Below are 18,592 nucleotides of genomic sequence, written 5' to 3' on the forward strand. Positions count from 1 at the left end.
CCAGATATAATAATAATAATACTGTTTATTGATTGTGTTTAACTTCTGCTCTGTATTGTACATTAGATAAAGCAAAAATAGTTATTAATGAGAGACCTGGAGCTTGTGTAATGCTTCATAAAAAATTACTAAGATATTTTGTATTCCATTTCCGTTTTATGTCCAATGTTTTCATACAACTAAGCAATGTTTTGATTTTGATTTCAGATTACAGCATTTCAAAGAGTGTATCCGGTTTATTCACGAGTGCCGATTGAATGGTGGAGCCTGTCTGGTTCACTGGTAAGTATATACATGTATACATTGGGTACTATCAGCCCACGTTACCATGTCCCATATTCCAATGCATCCCTACTGTATCTTAAACAGCAGCTTGTGGAAAAGTGGATCTCTTTTTTTATTTTTTGAAGATTAAGGTTATTTGAATGGAAGGAAGCATGAGCAATAGCTGTGCAATATGAACATGGTAGGACATGTAATAAAATAAATATAGCGTATTGTCCGTGTAAGTGTGACTTTATGCTGACGCCTGAGCGTCAGCCGGAGCACACCTTTACTGGAAGAGTTGGCTGGGTTAGCTCTGCTGAATTAATTTGGGTGATTATTGCATAAGATTGCGGCTGTTCCTGCATTGTCCTGTCTAGACAGGAAGATCAGACAGTTTATTATGACCTTTTTTTCTATTGTAGGGTTTTCTCTTGTTAACATTTCTCTTTTTTGCTTTATTTTAGCCTTGCTGGAGTGTCCCGCAGTACTACAATGGTAGTGGCCTATCTGATGACTGTCACTAATTATGGCTGGGAGGACTGTCTGTCTGCGGTTAAGGCTGTGCGCTCCTTTGTAGGCCCTAACTATGGCTTCCAGCAGCAGCTGCAGCAGTACCAGATGACCCAAGTCTCAGAGGTAGACACATTAATCTATGTACAGTATCTGCTTGGTTATGATGTCTCCTATTGACCTCCTCTGCCCAGGAATACTCAATATTTCTCCAATTATATACATTTTATGTGGTATTACTTGTAAGTATTTACCACATTTCATTTCAGTTATCACATTTGACATAGTCTTAAACAGAACGTATTACACATACCCTAATTAAAGTTTTGGCTATTTTAACCCCAATCAAGTTTCAAGTCTTTTGAGTTTAAACCACAGTTTACAGAGCGCATTGTGTGTCCTTATGATGCCATTATCAGATAGTACTGCCCATCTGACAGCACTGAGGAGAGTTCTCAGAGAGTAAAAAAAGTGTTTATTCAGAGTCTGCAGTGTGGAGCTATTTTACAGCAGGGCTTAAAAACGTCATTTAATATCTGAAACAATATGAAACTATTATGGAAATGCTTTATTTTACAGACTGGAGAAGAACCACAAGTGTTTAGTGTAAAAACCAACACAGAACAGTGTGAAGACTAATGCTTACTATAAAATTAATATTATAGTTGAAAAAAGCATATCACATACATCAATTCAGAGTATGTGCCACCACACAAACACACACACACGCACACACACACCGTGATTTGAATAGAGTTGTTCTAAAGGAATTGGCTATAAAACTAAACTAATTAAATACAGCCAAAATGTTTAATTATATAAACTGTTATAATTTTAATTATTAATCAGCAGCATAACTTATCTAACCTTTATCTGTTTTACGTACATAAACACACAGGTCAGAATTGGTATTAGCTGATTTCCAGCATTATGAGACTCAAATCGGGGCAAAATAAGCAGACCGGGACATCCCGATACATCAAAACAGTAGATACTTCTATATACATCTGTGTTCAGTGCTCTTTACAAATGTCAGATATCAGCAATGATGGCTCAGATGTGTAGATTCTGGCTTGCTGGAAATGACTCTTTATTTCTGGTCATTGTTGACATATAACTCTATCAATTATTCATTCTTTTGGAAAGGTTATTCAGAGTTACTCTCAGATCTGACTCACTCGTTACCTGCACTATAACCTAACCTAAAGCAGAACGAAAAAAACGAGGCATCCTGCCTTTGGTTTCCTGCCCAATTGTCTGTCAGCCTGATGTAAACATGATGATGCAACCACTGAAACAGCAGGTTGGGACTGGAAGTCTTACCTGCTTTTTAGTCAGCATGATTTCAGGTAACATTACAATTCAAACAATACACAAAGCAGTAATTTAACTTAAAATGTACATTGACTGCTGATAATTATTAGCTAAATTTCTGATCTGTCTTGTTAATAATATTTATAATGTACTGCTTATAAATAAAGGGGATATAATGGCCTTCGAAACATTACTGGACAAACTAGGCAGATTGGCAATCCAGTGTAAAATGCCACTTTGCTTCCGGTCATTGCTTTACCAATAAAGACGGTCAGAGACCATTTTGCCTTTATTACTATAAAACAGAAGTACCGTAAATGAAACAACGCTGTCCATATTTTCTACAGTCATTATGCAATATTAATACTTGATTACACTATTGATCAAAACTTTATATATTCTTTAATTTGTAATACAAGTTACATTATGTATGATTTTCTTACATTTTGGCATTTTTGAGTAAAGTGCAAAATGTTATGCGATACATTTCTTGGTTTGTTGTAAACATTTCTTGGTTTGTTGCAATTTTGGAAAAAGTATCGCAATATTAAGTTCTACAAATGTCAGAGACTTTCCTTTGCTACAAAGTGATGCGCTAGCTAATGCCGCTGGTTAACCATCAGAAAGAAACTATCAGTCATAATAAAGCAGAAGCTTTAGCAGAACTGCAAATTTAATGCACTGAGAACTCGGATATGTAATACAGCAGTGGTTTGGCAGCATGTAGATTTGCACGATTTACAGCAAATTAGATATTAGACATATAGATATTAGATAAGCCCTATTTTGTGTCTAAAATATACGTATTCAGTTTCATTTGCCAAGCTCATTATTGATAGTCTAAGTCATTTAATGTGAGATAATTAAAATAAAAACGTGAACTAAACTAACCGTGCAGGTAATCATAGAATAGCAATCAGAAGAAAGCTGTTTCTGCATCTTCACCAAAAAAAAAATTCAGCACTTTTCAAAAGAATATCTAAACAAGCCTGATGCCTGATCTTTGAAATGAGATGAAGGTAAAATAGAACTTTCTGTTTGATATGACGAAAGATATGTTTTCAGAATGCAGTCAGTCACACACTGATCAACTTAAATTATGTAGTAGAAGAATAATCATAGGCTATGTTTACACTGTCAGTCCAAATCTGTTTTTTTTCTCATATCTAGATTGTATCCAGATTGGTTTTTGAAGGTGGTTTGAAATTACGATTACACTCAGACTTGTACTGATGCAGCTCAAATCAGATTTTAGTGTGTTTTCGCGTCCATCACTCAAAACACGACAAACAAGCACCTCATAAGGTCCAGAGTGATGGAAGTGTGAGGATCCGAGAAGAACACCAAAGGTTGTTTACTCACACCGACCTCGAAACCACAGCAACCCATCCGGACACGCAAATGCGACCTGATCACTTGTGAATAACAGTGCAGACAATCATCTCAACAGATCTGTTTTACCTGCAGTCTGAACATAGCCTTAGATACTCCTGGGGTTGGGGTAGACTACATCTATGTGCAAGATATGCAAGCTAAAGTTTTTACTATGGCCCTCACAGACCCCTGACCTAAACATCATCAAAAATCTATGGGTAGATCTAAAAAAATCACAATACAATTACAATCTATTTGATAGATTTCACAGGTTTATCAACTTTAGTTATTTTTAAACATTAAAGAAGGGAAATAAAAATTATCTTGCATAAATAGTAAAAAAAAATGTTTAATATTTAACTGATAATAAAATATGTTTACTGTTTTATAGAAATAATAAAATTACAACACCATACGTGACTTGTTTGACTGACAATAATTTTAAAAAGTATATATATGAAGGGACTTTTACTTTAAATTGGATTAAAGATCATTTAATCGTTTGCACACACTGACTTTTGCAGAGGTTTTTGAGTTTGCATTTGGAAGATGTATATGAGAGTCAACACACACTGACACAGTGAAGGTGTGAGAGAGGTTTTCCTGTGTTTGAGGCTCCTGTCGCCTTTTTCACAGCTGCTGTGTGTTAGTCTGTTGCTGTACACTAGCATTAGCCTTAATGCTGCAGCAGGGGTGGTGTGTGGACTCAGTTGAGTGAGTAAGGGGAACTCAGGGGGGACTTGCTGAAATTGCATTAGCAGTGTCTTTCTTATCACGTGGATGTCCTTTCTGGTGGATGCTTGCAACACACATTTCTGTGTGTGAAATATGCTTTTTGCCTTAATTAATTATTTGAGTATGGGCACTGTCATGGTTTTAAGGAACTGATGGTAAAGGGGAATTCCTTTTTTCCCACAAGTATTTTTCCGTGTGTTGAAAAGCCAGTGCCCAAGAAAGGTTGTCAAAGCAACTACAGTAGTTCACATGCTTACAGTAGTTTTCATTCCTTACTGTTGCAGTGGTATGTTAAAGATAGGCACCCCACTCACATTTTTGTTAATTTGAGACGTTAAGTGAGTAAAAGATAAACTGGTCTTAAATCATTAAAATAAAGATTAGACATTTTTAAAGCATTTGAATAATTAAAAAAAATGATGATTAGGGTTAGGGGTGGGAGATATGCCCTAAAAAAATATCATAATATTTCAGGTTATTTTCGCAATAACAATACTCTTGGCAACATAACAAAACACTGAATTACAAAAATCATTTCAAGAATACACTACTGCACCAAAATGAAAATTAAATTTTATCCCCTAACTGAGATATTAAAAAATACATGAATTGTATCAGTATCAGAAGTCAGTGATTCAGAATGTCATGATACTAATAATGCACTCTAAATATCTCCATATATCCAGGATTAAAGTAAAATAATTGATACTGGACAGATACACTCTGTCTCTTGTATATATTTAATGGGAAATGAGAACAGTGAATTTTTCTTTTGCAAAAACAGCAAAAAGTAGTACCCTGATGTGATAATTAGGGGTGGGTGATATGACACGATATTTTAGGGTATAATATCGTTCACGATGTTTTAAAATGTTGGAGATATTAATGTGTATGATACGATGTGGTACATGATTTAATTAGGGTTTATTTTGAGTGGAATAATTTTGGAATGGAATAAAGTTTTTTTTTTTTTTTTTTTTCAAAATGGCTTAATGTTTTTTGATATCAGTTTGTCTCCTACTCACTTAAAAGAAAAGCAGAACTTTATGGCCACAGCAATAAAAAAAAAGGATTTGTTGGAAAGAACATTTCTTCAGTTGTTAAAAATTGGGGCAGATGGTTTATGCTTTGGGCTTGTTTTGCAGCCAGCGACACAGGTATTTCACTGATTAAGAGAAGAATGGATTCTAATAAATTCCTGCAAAAGAAACAGCTGAAGATGAAATTTTATTGGCTTCTATAGCAGGATGATGAGTCTAAACGCACATCAGAATAAACAATGGATATCCGCAAGTTTGCCATGTGAATTTTTGTATATTTTATTAAATAAAGAAAATTCCATTAAATAAAAAAAAAATTAATTAAATTTCCACACAAAAAGTATGCCTATAAATAGGTAATTCTCACCATACACATTTGTGACATTACATCATATACAGATTAATAGTAGAGAATAATAACAATGTGCCCCTTTTGCCTTCCGTGGAACTGGCAGCCAGCTATCAGAGTAATAACTTATGGGATGTTTTGAGTCATGTTTCCTATCCGTTATAACTTGTCTGTCCAGACATACTGCATTTGTTCTTAGCATGTCTGAGGCCACGTAGGCGTTGTACACAAGTGGTAGGAGCTCTCTTACAACATGATTGTCTTGTATTTTTTTTTATACTTGACATAGATGATGAAATATAAATTTATTCACCGTCACTATATTATGAAAAGAATGTCATATGCTGGAATGTCCGATGTCTATTTTATAAATAAATTTCATAGTTGATAGTTTGTGTATTTATAACTTGTATACTGTTAATAAAATATTATAAAGAAGACACCAAATTTTAAAACCGTCCACAGCAGAGCACATTTTTATACACATTTAAACTCAATGGACTATCTTTTTTTTATGCACATTTTTGTAAATTAAAAGAACAGATTAAGTTCGGTGAAACATATCAACATTTTGATAAGAATTTTGATAAACATTATAAACATTATTGTGTTATCATGACAGGCCTAGTATCAGGCCTGTGTGTATATGTTAAAACAGCAGAATATTGCAATTAATAGTATCAGTGTCCTGGCATGACTATCCCTGCAATGTCGAATATATTCAGTCTAAAAACAGAGTGGTCTGGTAGATTTATTGGATGTATTTGATCTCTACATTTTATTTCAGTATTTTATAAATGTTTAAAATGAACAAAACAGTTTACATTAACCTAATTAAAAGTTACACATTCTCACCACATTGGTCTCTAAACCCCAAATTCCCCAAACTTACAGACTGTTGCTTTAAAACTGTTCATCTAAAACAAATAGCCTGTTTGATTTTGAGCAGAATTGGAGCACTCAGCACTAAGTGAAAAGTGGTCAGTTGTGGTCTGAGCGCATTTTAAAGGTCAGGACTTGTTTACTATCCTGCATTCTCAATGTGAGAAAGTTTGAACTTCTTCCTTAAGGTAGCTGGATAGGAACTGAAACATTGTCTGACAACCTCAGGACCATAAACGACACTCACATAGGTATCCTTTAACTGATTCATCTTTATTTAGCTTTTATACTCTTGATTATGGTTAATTTACCAGATTAAACTTTCTTGTTTTCTTTAGGAAAAAAGAAAATCAATTCTCTATAAAAACAAACAAATGCAAAAAACTTTTTTGTCAAACTTTTACTACGGCTATTTTCAGTTCTTCTTTGCTCAGTGAGGATTTTGGCTTCAGTTTCCTTTGCAAGGAATTACAGTGAATACATAAAATGACTTTTTTAACCTTGTTTGGTCTTATTTTCTGTCATTTTGATACAAATTAAGTGACTTCAGCCCGCCCAAGTTAAATCTAATTAGAGATGAACCTATAAATGGTTATGGAGCATATACTGAATTCTGGCTTTACCAATAACCTTTAACAATACCCTTAATACAGACAATCACATTAATGTTCAGTGCTAGTGTTAATGTGTTTCTCAAGTTGAAAAAAACTTTACTTTTTTCAATCAACCACACCTTAGTCTTTGTCAAACAGAGCTTATAAAAACTAACCACTGACCACACTATATATGCTGTGTTCAGTACTCGCTGTACTAGGTTATGTACTGTCAAAAGGGAATCTGGTTAGTGGTGTTTAAGACTTTACTCTGATTCCTCCACTAAGTTGGTTAGTATTACACATTTTGTAAGTAAACCGTGTGGAGTGAAGTCTGATGATTTGTATAATCTGGCTCTAGCCATTAAGGTCGGCTAAATTATAGGCAGATCATTGAATGTTTGCCTGGTCTAAAAAAAACAATACCAAATTATATTCTTCCATTTCTACGTCTGGTATTTGCTGACCTTAGTTTATCTAGTAAACCCCCAGCCATTATCTTGGTCAAGAGGTTGGATCTACATACTAGGTAGGAAGTGAACTTTCATTTAAGGTTCTTGAAGGTGATGTGTTGGAATCAGGAAAAATGGGCAAGTTTAAGAATCTAAAACACTTTCATAAGAACTGAACTGTGATTGCTAAATGAGGGCCAGATAATTGTGGCATTATTTTTCATTATTTAGTAGTTAGTAACTCTCTCACAAATGTGCTCTAAGGAAGAAGAACATGAGATACAGTGCAAGGATCCCTAAAAACGCACAGGACTTAAAGGATCTTAGTGGCAGATATCTGTAACGTTGCCTTGATGGGTCAGAGCTATTTTAGTGATGAAAGAGGGACCTACACAATATTTGGCAGGTGGTTTTAATGTAATGTCCAACTGATTTACAATCTGAAATAATCTGCTGTCAACTTTACCAGTTACATCATCAACAGTAATAAGTAAATAAGTTTCACAGAACTATTGTACATACCCCAGGATATTGCCTTCTCATGATTACACAAATTGGTTTGCTGTATTTTTCATAAACTAATGTTCCTATCATGGGTCGTTAGAATTAGTAATATAATACAGGAAATTGACAAATCCTGCACCTAACAGCTGGGGTTATGCATAGGGCTCAGCCAGGATCTACTACTCACTCAACTAACAACAATAGCAAAACCACCACAATCTGATACTGGCTCGACAAGAATCCAGAAGCACAGCCTAACACTATGTTCATGGTCCATTGCCTCAACTGCCAAGTAACAGACCTACCAAAAAATAACCTTTGAACAAACAGAATCCCTCCTTAATCTAAGCTCACTTCCTTTAACTATGGCAACAACACACTTACCTAAGCACAATCACACACAATAAATCACATTATAAGTTGCGTGAGCAGAACACAGCAACCACTACCATCTGATACTGGCTCGATAAGAATCCAGAAGCATAGCGAACTATGTTCATGGTCCGTGCCTCAACTGCCAAGTACTCAGGCGTCTACAAAAACTCACAAGACAAATTATTACAAGAGCAGGACCACACCAATCCCCTTCATCCAAACTCTAACACAAACTTCAGTGCAAGCTCTTCTCAGGGGTCATCAGGCAGGCACCTTCCTTCGTCAGTGTTTCGCTGAATTAGGCCCACGACACCTCCAGAAGGCTCAACAGTGAAGTCTGGCGTCCCAGACTTGCCATTTCATCATATGCTGACAAAAGGTTTACAGCAGGTTGCCTCTCCTATTTGGAGGTTTTGGTGATTTTACGTCTAGTAATTTAGTAATTTCTTTGTCACCAACCACAGTCATTTTCACTGACCAGAATGGGAAACTGGTTGCAGGCAGGCATTCTTTTTTCTCATTTTCTGTGTAATCTGCATTCTTCATCATTTAGTTGCAGGCAGTGTTCAACCTAATTGCTTTTTGTTCTGGACTGTTCTCAGTTCTGCATACTTCCTTATGCACTATTCAAATGTTTGAGAACACTCCTTACCCCTTCTAATGAATGTATTTAGCAACTTTTATGCACACACTGCTGTATGCACAGCCTGTCTAGTCTCTGTAGAGAAGTATTGTCAATAGAGTAAGACTTTCTGTAAAGTTCTGTAAAGAAAAATGGTGCCTCATTCCAATACTTTTGAGAAAGGTGGGCAGCTGAGGAACAGTTTACAGAGGGGTAAGGGCTTTTCTTAAGGGCACAACAGTGGCAGCTTTCCAAACGTGGGTATTAAACTCACAATGCTGTCATCACTAACCCATTTCTCAAACTGCTAAGCCAACACTGCCACAATAGAACCTTTCAGCAGTCGCTGATCGCAATTAAATCTTTACAGCAATGATGTAAAGTCAAGTAGAAAGCATTTCCTGGACAGTAGAGGCACTAAAAAAAAGCAAAAACAGAAAAAAGTTTGAACACCCTTGATTTTGGAAGAAGTCATGAATGAGCAGGGGTCCCAACATTTTTGTCCAAATAGTACATTTCAGACAGTGTCCTGGGGCTTCTGCCTAAGATGGTGTGAATAATTTGTACAGCTCAAGAATAAAAAGCCCTGTCTGCAAACGTCAGAATAGTGGTTTTGTAAGATGCTTGGTTGGTGTGCTGTAATGAAGTAGGATACAAACTTATTCATCACCATAATAAGACTTAAAAGAATAACTAACGGTAACTTTAGTGGTTGGTGTGGTGCAGTAAATAACACAACTGCCTGCTTATGAGCTTACCACATCATGTGGGAGACTGGGGTTCAATTCCCAGTTTGGGTAACTATGCTGTGCTACACCCAAAAAGTCCTTGGGCAAGACTCTTGATACTACAATGGCCCACCTCTGAAGTAAGAACAAACTTGTTAAGTCACTCTGGATAAGAGCATCAGCTAAATGCCGTAAATGTAGCTCAAAGTGTTTACTTACCTGGGAGAGTCCATCCTTGTAGGGGGTTCAAACCTGTAAAAAGAGAGAAATAATATTTATAATTTAAATTACAGCATGCATGTAGTTCAGGAAGTTGCAACTGTGAATATGCAATATTTGTATTTTTGTTAAATGTATATTTTTATATGTAGTAAAACCATTTTTTCACCCATGTCAGGGAATTGGTATGTTCTAAGTAGTATAAAAACACTAATTTGGCCTAGAATTAGGTTGGGTGGTATACTAGTTATTTCGGGCTTCTGGTAAACTACAAAGAAAAGATCTGTATGACTTCACAGTCATTGGTCTGTTGTCTCTATGTGTAGGGTTTTCTTAAATAAACTGTGACGGATAAAAAGGAAATCTACCTGCCTACCTGTTTAGCTTCTAGGTGGGCCTGCCTCTAAACATTTGCCCTGCACTACCAATAAAGTGTTATTCCTATCCTATTAAGGTGTGCAGTGCACATAATCTCATGTGCTCCGGTCTTGAGGCACAACAGGCAGACAACAGCAGACAAACCAAGAAAACACAATACAGTTACCTCAGGAAGTGCTGTTCACGTGTCACGTGTGAGAAAATTTAGACAGAGAAAACCAGTGATTTGGTAAACAAACAAATGCTAAGGCTACTTTCCTAAACCCGTTGCATCTTTCAGCTGGAAAACCACAAATCTGTGAAAGGATAGTAAACTTATAGAATGTGATAAGTGATGCTTAAAATATTTTTGTTGTTGTTGCAAATAAAGCCTAAAATGTGAAACAGTATTGAACAGATACAGAGCATGATAAGGAGTTCTGATCACTTTATTGAGTTTCAATTAAAGCATAAAAATGAACTTAAACCTGTCGTTTTTAGCTCCCTGACGGCTCTCTCCCTCACTGTCTGCTTTGTATACAGCAGTTCTCTAAGCATTGCCTTGGGCTGGAGGGTGTGGGCCTGCTGATGCCACTTTTCTAATAGAAGAAAATCTCCTTTCTTCTATCCAAGGAAACACTGCATTGTGACTTCAAATAAATATATTGTTCTGTATACATTTTTGGTCTTTACACCAAATATTTGGTTATATTTTGATGCCAAATATGAAGTGCATCCCTATTACCAATATTAATGCTACATGCTTTTTGTTGTTTAAGTGCTGATAATATATTAATGAATAGACAAAAGAAACATCTAACTGATCTGTAATGTTTTTATGACCTTATTAATATAAATGTTTATACATGATTTAATCTTATCATACAGTGGTTGAGTTCAAAGAGTATTCTGGCCAATGACGCTCTGCCACAGTATTGGTACTCCTGAGAGGCTTGTCCTCAGCATGAGTGAATGTTTTCTTTTTTTTCCTCCTTTTTCTTTCTTTTTTTTCCTCACCGTCCGGGAAGAAATGCCTACATGGAGAGTGACGGGAAGTCCTTCCTCCCTCCAAATTCTACCTTACTCCCACTGCAGGGCTTCAAGACAGGGAATTCCCGTTCTGTCCTCATCTGTACCCCAGTCTAATTACATCTTCTCGCCAGACCCTAATACACCCTGATGAACAGCTGACTCTGAATCAGATTTTTATGGAAAGAAGCAGACCATGACTGCAGACACTCTAGCTCTATATTCAGTGAATAGCCTAGTTAGACCTGGTGCTGTTGTGAAAAGTGAAAGTGTTGTGTTAGTTTTCTTGGCTTTGGTCCATTTGAGTGGGCCGTAAGGTTTTATAACCTCTCAGTAGTTTCTGTGGTCAGCTGCCAGTGTTAGATTGTGGGGAACTTCAGGTCTGTTGCACATTTGGTGGGCTCTAATGAACCATGATAGGGTTTTTGTTCTGTTTTCTTTGCTTAAAAGATTGGAAAACAGCAAGATCTGCTCAGAGTTAAGTGCAGTTCTGAACTACTCTGACATGCCAAAAGTCATGGGATAGCAGTATGTAAACTGATCAATAACTGTTACCTCAGGGGACATCTTGAGAACACCCACACGTATACCAAGTATAGGTTCTAGGGTGTTATCATGTGAGTGAGGTTAACTGAACACTGGCCAACATGCTCATGGCAAGGTGACATTAAGAGGCCTGATAGTGGGTGATAGATGGGTGGGACATTTTAGTATTTTTTAAGGTTTGTGAATATTTAACATTCCTCAGGCCACAGTGTTAAGTGCAAGGGCATTACCACCTACAGTGGACAGTGCAGTGGATGGTAATAATCATGCATATCCCGTAGGTCAGTGCAGTGTTCTTTAGCTTCCAGGGAACATGGCATGCTAACCAAAAATATTAGGACTACTCATAGATGAAGCAAATAAAATTGACTATCGTGTAACAGTGGCCTAGTACCTGTGTTAGACAGTAACAAAGAACACTGAGTTCTGGTAGTCCACGTTTAACATGTTAATAATGTGTTCCTGTGTTATTTGTGCAAATAACACAACATTTTTATTTGCTTTGCCCAGTAATGTAGACTTAAGGAACATATGGTTGAAATGTGTCTATGGAACACCACCAGCGAAGTACAATTGAGATAGGAAGGTGTATGTTTAAAACAGTTCTGTTTACACTAGCTAAAAGTAAAAATCCAATCTCTGTGTATATAGGTTTGCATAGGATCTCCGGTGGATTTCGCATTTTACAGAGACTCTAAGACTAGCTCAGTGGCTGAACTGCATTTAGCAGAGCATTACACATGTTGTAAAGTAACAAACGACATTACAAAGACGGAGAAAGTTTATGTGTATGTGTGAAATGTCTTTATTTTAAAATGTTGTCACCCTCCCCCCAACTCCTCCACTGAATTAAGCACCGCTATATTAAATCCCCGAAACTTTTTTTTTTTTAACAAAAAACAGCTCACATGGCATTTATTCATACTAGAGACCACAACTAGACATTTTTAAATGAATGAAAAAACAATGGAATGAGATTAAAAACTTGAGATTTAAAAACTTGAGTAGAAATATACACAGAGTACTTAGTAAATATTTACAGAGTCTCTCAAGTACAGGATTTGTGTACTTTGTCTGTCACTGTAGAAATTCATCATCTTTTGTTTCACAGATGGCTCATCAATATGACCAAGGGATTAGAACCAACCTAATACTTTTGTATTGCTTGAAATTTGTAAGTTTTATCATTTTTCTTATTGTATCTCTCTCTCTCTCTCTCTCTCTCTCTCTCTCTCTCTCTCTCTCTCAGTATCGTACTTGGCTGCGAATGACCTACAGATCCAGTACATTCAGAGATCAGGATCAGGTGGCAGCCTTGTTGGTCCAGTATGCAGAACAGCAGGCTCAGGAACGACAGAGACGAGGAAATCACGACTGGATGAACCAGTCCACCAGCGTCTACTCTGTGCCATATGACCGTTACAGCAGCTCAGGCTTTAATAGATGAGTGCTTTTTTCAGCACCCCATCTACACCCATCTACACACACCCCAAACCCCACAACCCATTAAGACCCCCCAAAAACTCATCCCTGTCACTTTACCTTACTAATCACTCAGACTTATAATGGTTGCTGCTAGGGGTACACAAAAGTCATAGTTTGGTTTACATTGTGTTTTAGACATCATGGTTTAGTTCAAGTATGGTATAAAGCACAAAACAATGACAAAAAAAATATATAAGACTATTTTTTATTTATTTAATATAAACAGACTTACACTTGTGTAAGTTATAGTCGGCTCCGTCTAGTGCTGTATAATGCCCCACTCAGGTAGTTATAACAGATATTATGTTTATTAAAATATAATCAATAAAATAAGATGCTAAAGCCATTGTATATGTCAAATATTTGTTCATTTTCCATCATTTTAAATCCACAGGTAAGAGCAGTGACAGATAAAGTTTAAAGAAAAATGTGTGAGTCACTCTCTCTATATGTGGTAACAAGAGGCATAGAGAATAGAGAGGGAAAAGGAACAGGAGGGGTACAGCAACACTATCTATAATCTATCTAAACCACTACAGTTAACACACAGTGAAATGCCATTCCAATAGCTTACAGTTTATGGAATTGCTGTATTTACCCCAATAGCAACGTATCACCCTGAACCATGACTCCTGTATCATGCTAGTTCACTACAAATATACATACCCTTACACCTCTAATTGCTGCTTACCTGTAATTTAATCTACATCAAGCTTAGCTGCTTAAACTAGAATCAGCACTGCCACTTGCACTAGCTCTTAGTTTAAGCCTTTAAATACACTGGCCTGAAATACCATATAATTTAACCCTTGAATATAAAAGCAGAGAACATCCAAACCGTTTGCTTTAAAGTTAGTAGATCCAGGAAGACTACCTTAAAAAAGCCAATATGCAACTTTGGGTGATTAGTGACTGAATTTATAATGAGTGTTTTATTGGTTTGTTTTGGTTTTCCCTTTTTGTGCACAAGGACGAGCGATTGAGAGACTGACTTGTTGTTTTTAAAGAAGCAATGGAACCCAGCCCTGTTGTTGAACCTAAAATGGTACAAGCTCTGTTGTCAGAGTACACTGTAAATTATTCACACCTTTATAGTACAGAAATTTGTACTTCTGTTCTGTGCAAATCTTATGTTATTAAACACTATTTATGAACCGTATTCATAAAAGAAAGGTTTCTTTTACTAATCCATGCATTTACTGCTTCTGTCTCTATAGTACTGGCTACCAACTCTAAAGCATCATAGGCTTTGTTCAGACTGCTAGCCCAAATCAGATTTTTGGCATATCTAGAATGTATTCAGGCAAGTAATCAGATCTAAAACACATTTGTAGAGGGTTTGAAATGTGAAATGTGATTACAATTGAATTGGATTCGGCAAATGTTAGTTACTGACGCAACCTCTTTACCACATGAACTCATGTGCAGAATTTTGTGATGTTCAGAAAAGCAAATCCTGTCAGATCACTTGCAAATAACAGTGCAGAGAGTCATCTCAATTATCTGATTTGAGAAACAAATCTGGCTTGCTTGCTGGCTTTCAGTATCTTTGTGCTGGGATGCATTTTTTAAAGAAACCCAAATGGCTCATTATAAAAATACTGTGCCTTTTGGCCCTAGTAAGTTTCAGACTATTCATCGTATTTATATGACTATTTTCCAGATTAATCACTTCATGGTGAGCTGCCTGGCAGGGTGGACAATTGCAAAAATTGGCATTTAATGAAATGTAGGTCAACGTTGTTGACCTAAAGTTTACATGTTTTAAAGATACATTTTGATTTTCCTTTGTGATATTTTACCATGGCAAGGTGAACACCTTAAGCTTTACTCAGCTAAATAAGTAGACAATAGGATAAATAAGTGAAATTAATATTTTTAAATGTTAACATGCAGTAAGTGTCTTCAGTCCATTGGTTTTGGGAAGAAAGGTACTGGGGCTTATGCTAACAATTGTTAAGTAATTACTTAATTCATATTTAGTTATGTGTGCATTGATGCTTAGCAGTATGTCACTAAAATGAAATATTACTGTCTTAAAGGTTTTTGCATTGTCCCAGGCTGGGTGAACAGGGAATTCTCAGACACTTAATATTTTTATAAAAATACCTAAATAAATATTTTAAATGTCCAAATTATATATAAAAGCATAAATAACCAAACAATTATTTAACTTAACCAGGCAACACTGAAAAAAAAACATACACAGAAAACTGTATAAAATGTACAACAATTTCTCTATTTATATTAATGTTGTTACTTTAGAGTAGATCTTAAAAGATTTTTACACAGAATTTTGGCCCAGGTGTTCGTAAACAAGGTGCGTGACATGTTTTATTCCTCAGACACTGTCCATAGGTCTACAACAGTGGTTCTCAAACTGCTAATCAAGGCCAGTCCACATTTTTGGTCAGTCTCCACATGTTATTGGTTGGGCCTAAACAGAACCATGGAAAGAACCAGGTCTTGGGGGACCTGAAGACCAGTTTGAGAAGACCCCGCACAGCTGAAATAGAGGAGCATTCTTTGCTTTTCATCATTACAGTGGATGCCATCCCCAGCTTCCCCCAGCTCACAAAGCCTGTATAAAAAAGAACACCTCCACCTCAGTGATGAACAAAACCTCAACCTGTGCTCACATCCTGAAACGAACCAAGTACATGTGACCTCCACTTTCCAAGATCCGCTTTTCTTGGTTTCCAGATGATATTTAACTTCCTGGCTACAGGTTAGACTTCAGGTTGGCATGAAAGATTAACTGTTTCAGAACATGATCACCTACAATCACACTGTTATATTCCATTACACATTGTAGACTTGGGCCTATATCGGCACTACAGCCATTTTTTTGTTTGTTTCCAGAAAATGATTAGGCCTTTTCCTGGATTCGGCCTGTCACGATAACCAACATTTTTTGGATAATGTCCCAGAATTAAATGCAATAAACTATAGAAATTTCATCTATGACCATTTAGTGCCACAGAATTATATAACAGTATAATATCATAATAATGAATGCATTCATTTTAAAGAACAGTAAGTATATAATTTTGTTTTGAACATTATCAACAAACCAGGACATTCAGGTTAATGGTCTCTTCTCATTAAGTAACCACAAAATGGATTATATTGAGGTCAGCTAAATTCATTGAGGTTATGTGCATATATTGTATGGAAAGTCATAACATAATTATTGTGACAGGTCTATCATGGACCATGTTTTGCTTATAATAATATAAAAATATTATTTAAATCAATGAATGTAGTCCAAAACTAGGCTTAATTCCTGTCTAGAAAACCAACACTAGATGTCCAGAAGTTTTTAGACTAGGCCTAAATTACCTTTTTCTGACGATATGTTGTCCAAGAAATAATGAGATAAACAATACATTGTCATTTATGATCATTTAGTGCCAATTATATAAGGATATCATGATATAATAGGATATTATTGCATTTACACATTACTTTTAAGGGGCAGTGAACTTTATTCATCCGTTATTATACCCTAAATAAAAAACATAAAATAAAACCACTGTTTAATCTAAGTCAACAAACAATGACATTGTTTAAATGGGATCTTCTCAGTAAGTCAGCACAATAATTAATATTGATTTTAGAAAAATGTATTGTAATGTATAAAATGTAATAAAATATCTCTATATTGTTGATAGTGTAATTATTGTGAAACCAATCCTGGACAATATTAAGCTTGTAGTGGAGAATCTTCATTCAAAATAATTTATGTAGTCCTACACTAGGCTTGATTCCTGTCTGGAAAATAAACACTACATGTTTTTTTTTTTTTTTCGATAATATTATAATGTCCCAGAAATTACTGCGATAAACAATATTATTTTCATTTAAAATTCATTTACTGTCACTTAAATTCATATTATAATATAACTGCATATTAATGTATTTACACATTGCTTTTAAAAAGCAGTGAACTTTTTATTATTGAGAATATTTACATTTTGGAATTTGAATGTGAACATGCTTAAATCTCCTAAATAGGTAAAGCAAACATAAAATAAATCCACTGAGCTTTATTGAGGCCAGCAAAAACGATTGAGATCATGTCCATTTAACGTAGGATAAGGTGATAATATAATTATATTAAAACAGGCCTAACCTGAACTATTATTCACTTATTCCCCATTCAAAATGATGAATGCAGTTCGAGACATGGCTTTAAACCTGTCAGAGAAACCAATAATATCTCCATAGGTTTGTGGGCACTTGTTTCTCCTATGTTTCTTCTGTAATCAACAGTTTAAAACAAAGTTTATTCCCCTTTAAAGCAATGACAGCCTCCACACTCTGAGACGTGTGGCTGGTTTAAGTAGTGGGTAACATCACCACCTTACCTGTGGTAGACTGGGGTTCAGTTTCCTGGCTGGGAAATATCACCCCTGATGTGCACGACTCCCACACAACACTGCATTCACCAACCTGTGTAAAATGACTCACATGTATTTCACTCATTCAAATGCTGTAAATAAATGTCTTCTGGGAAGGCTTTACTGTACAAGTGAGCACATTGTTGTGATTATTTGATTGCATTCAGCCAGTCCTCATTTTAAATTCATTCACTCATACAGCCCAAATATTTAAATAAATACATACAATTAAATTAAGCCTATAGGGGCAGTTTCTTATACAGAAATGAACCTAGTCTAAGCCTAAACCTAGTAAACAGCATTTTGAATGGAGATTGGAAAGTCATATAGCTGTTGTCCAGTGATTTTTTTTTTTCTATTATAGCTGCTTGGTACACTGTGTAAATAATAATATGTAAGTATCCATAGACAGATTTAAATGCTCATATTTTAGCCTACATGGAATAGCCTCTTTTTTTACTGACGTTTATTTAAAGATGTGTGCCTTTTCATGTAAAATCACCATTTTGGAGATTTTGTGGGTGTTGTTATTGGACAGTGATGGTAATCAGGAAAAGTTTTTCCTTTATCCGCTCTAAGGAATGTGGAATAGATGCATTGTCAGTTAATAACGTGTAATATATTTTTGTGATGCAAAAATTGCTGGCCAAAACTGAAACCAAACAAAATTAAACATTGGCATTTATAGCATTTATTTTCACCATTGCATATACTGTAATCTAAAATATATATTTTTCTCATTTTTTAGATAGAAAGAAATTACAAAACTACATTTTTTCTCTTTTGTTTAAGTTAATTTGTACAAATG

At 35.6% G+C, this 18,592-nt stretch overlaps 1 protein-coding gene across 1 annotated transcript in view; it reads left to right on the forward strand.

Annotated features, from left to right (window-relative positions):
* dusp22a (dual specificity phosphatase 22a) overlaps positions 1 to 14,540 on the forward strand; it is a 28,541-nt gene extending 14,001 nt beyond the window's left edge. Inside the window, exons 5-7 of the mRNA XM_007243995.4 lie at positions 208 to 282; positions 732 to 903; positions 13,146 to 14,540. Coding sequence (XP_007244057.3) covers positions 208 to 282; positions 732 to 903; positions 13,146 to 13,343 — 445 coding nt within the window. The 3' untranslated portion in view covers positions 13,344 to 14,540. The remainder of the gene's footprint in view (positions 1 to 207; positions 283 to 731; positions 904 to 13,145) is intronic.
* Positions 14,541 to 18,592: the final 4,052 nt, after the last annotated feature.

The sequence above is a fragment of the Astyanax mexicanus genome, chromosome 9 (assembly GCF_023375975.1).
Source record: "Astyanax mexicanus isolate ESR-SI-001 chromosome 9, AstMex3_surface, whole genome shotgun sequence".
Taxonomy (NCBI): domain Eukaryota; kingdom Metazoa; phylum Chordata; class Actinopteri; order Characiformes; family Acestrorhamphidae; genus Astyanax; species Astyanax mexicanus.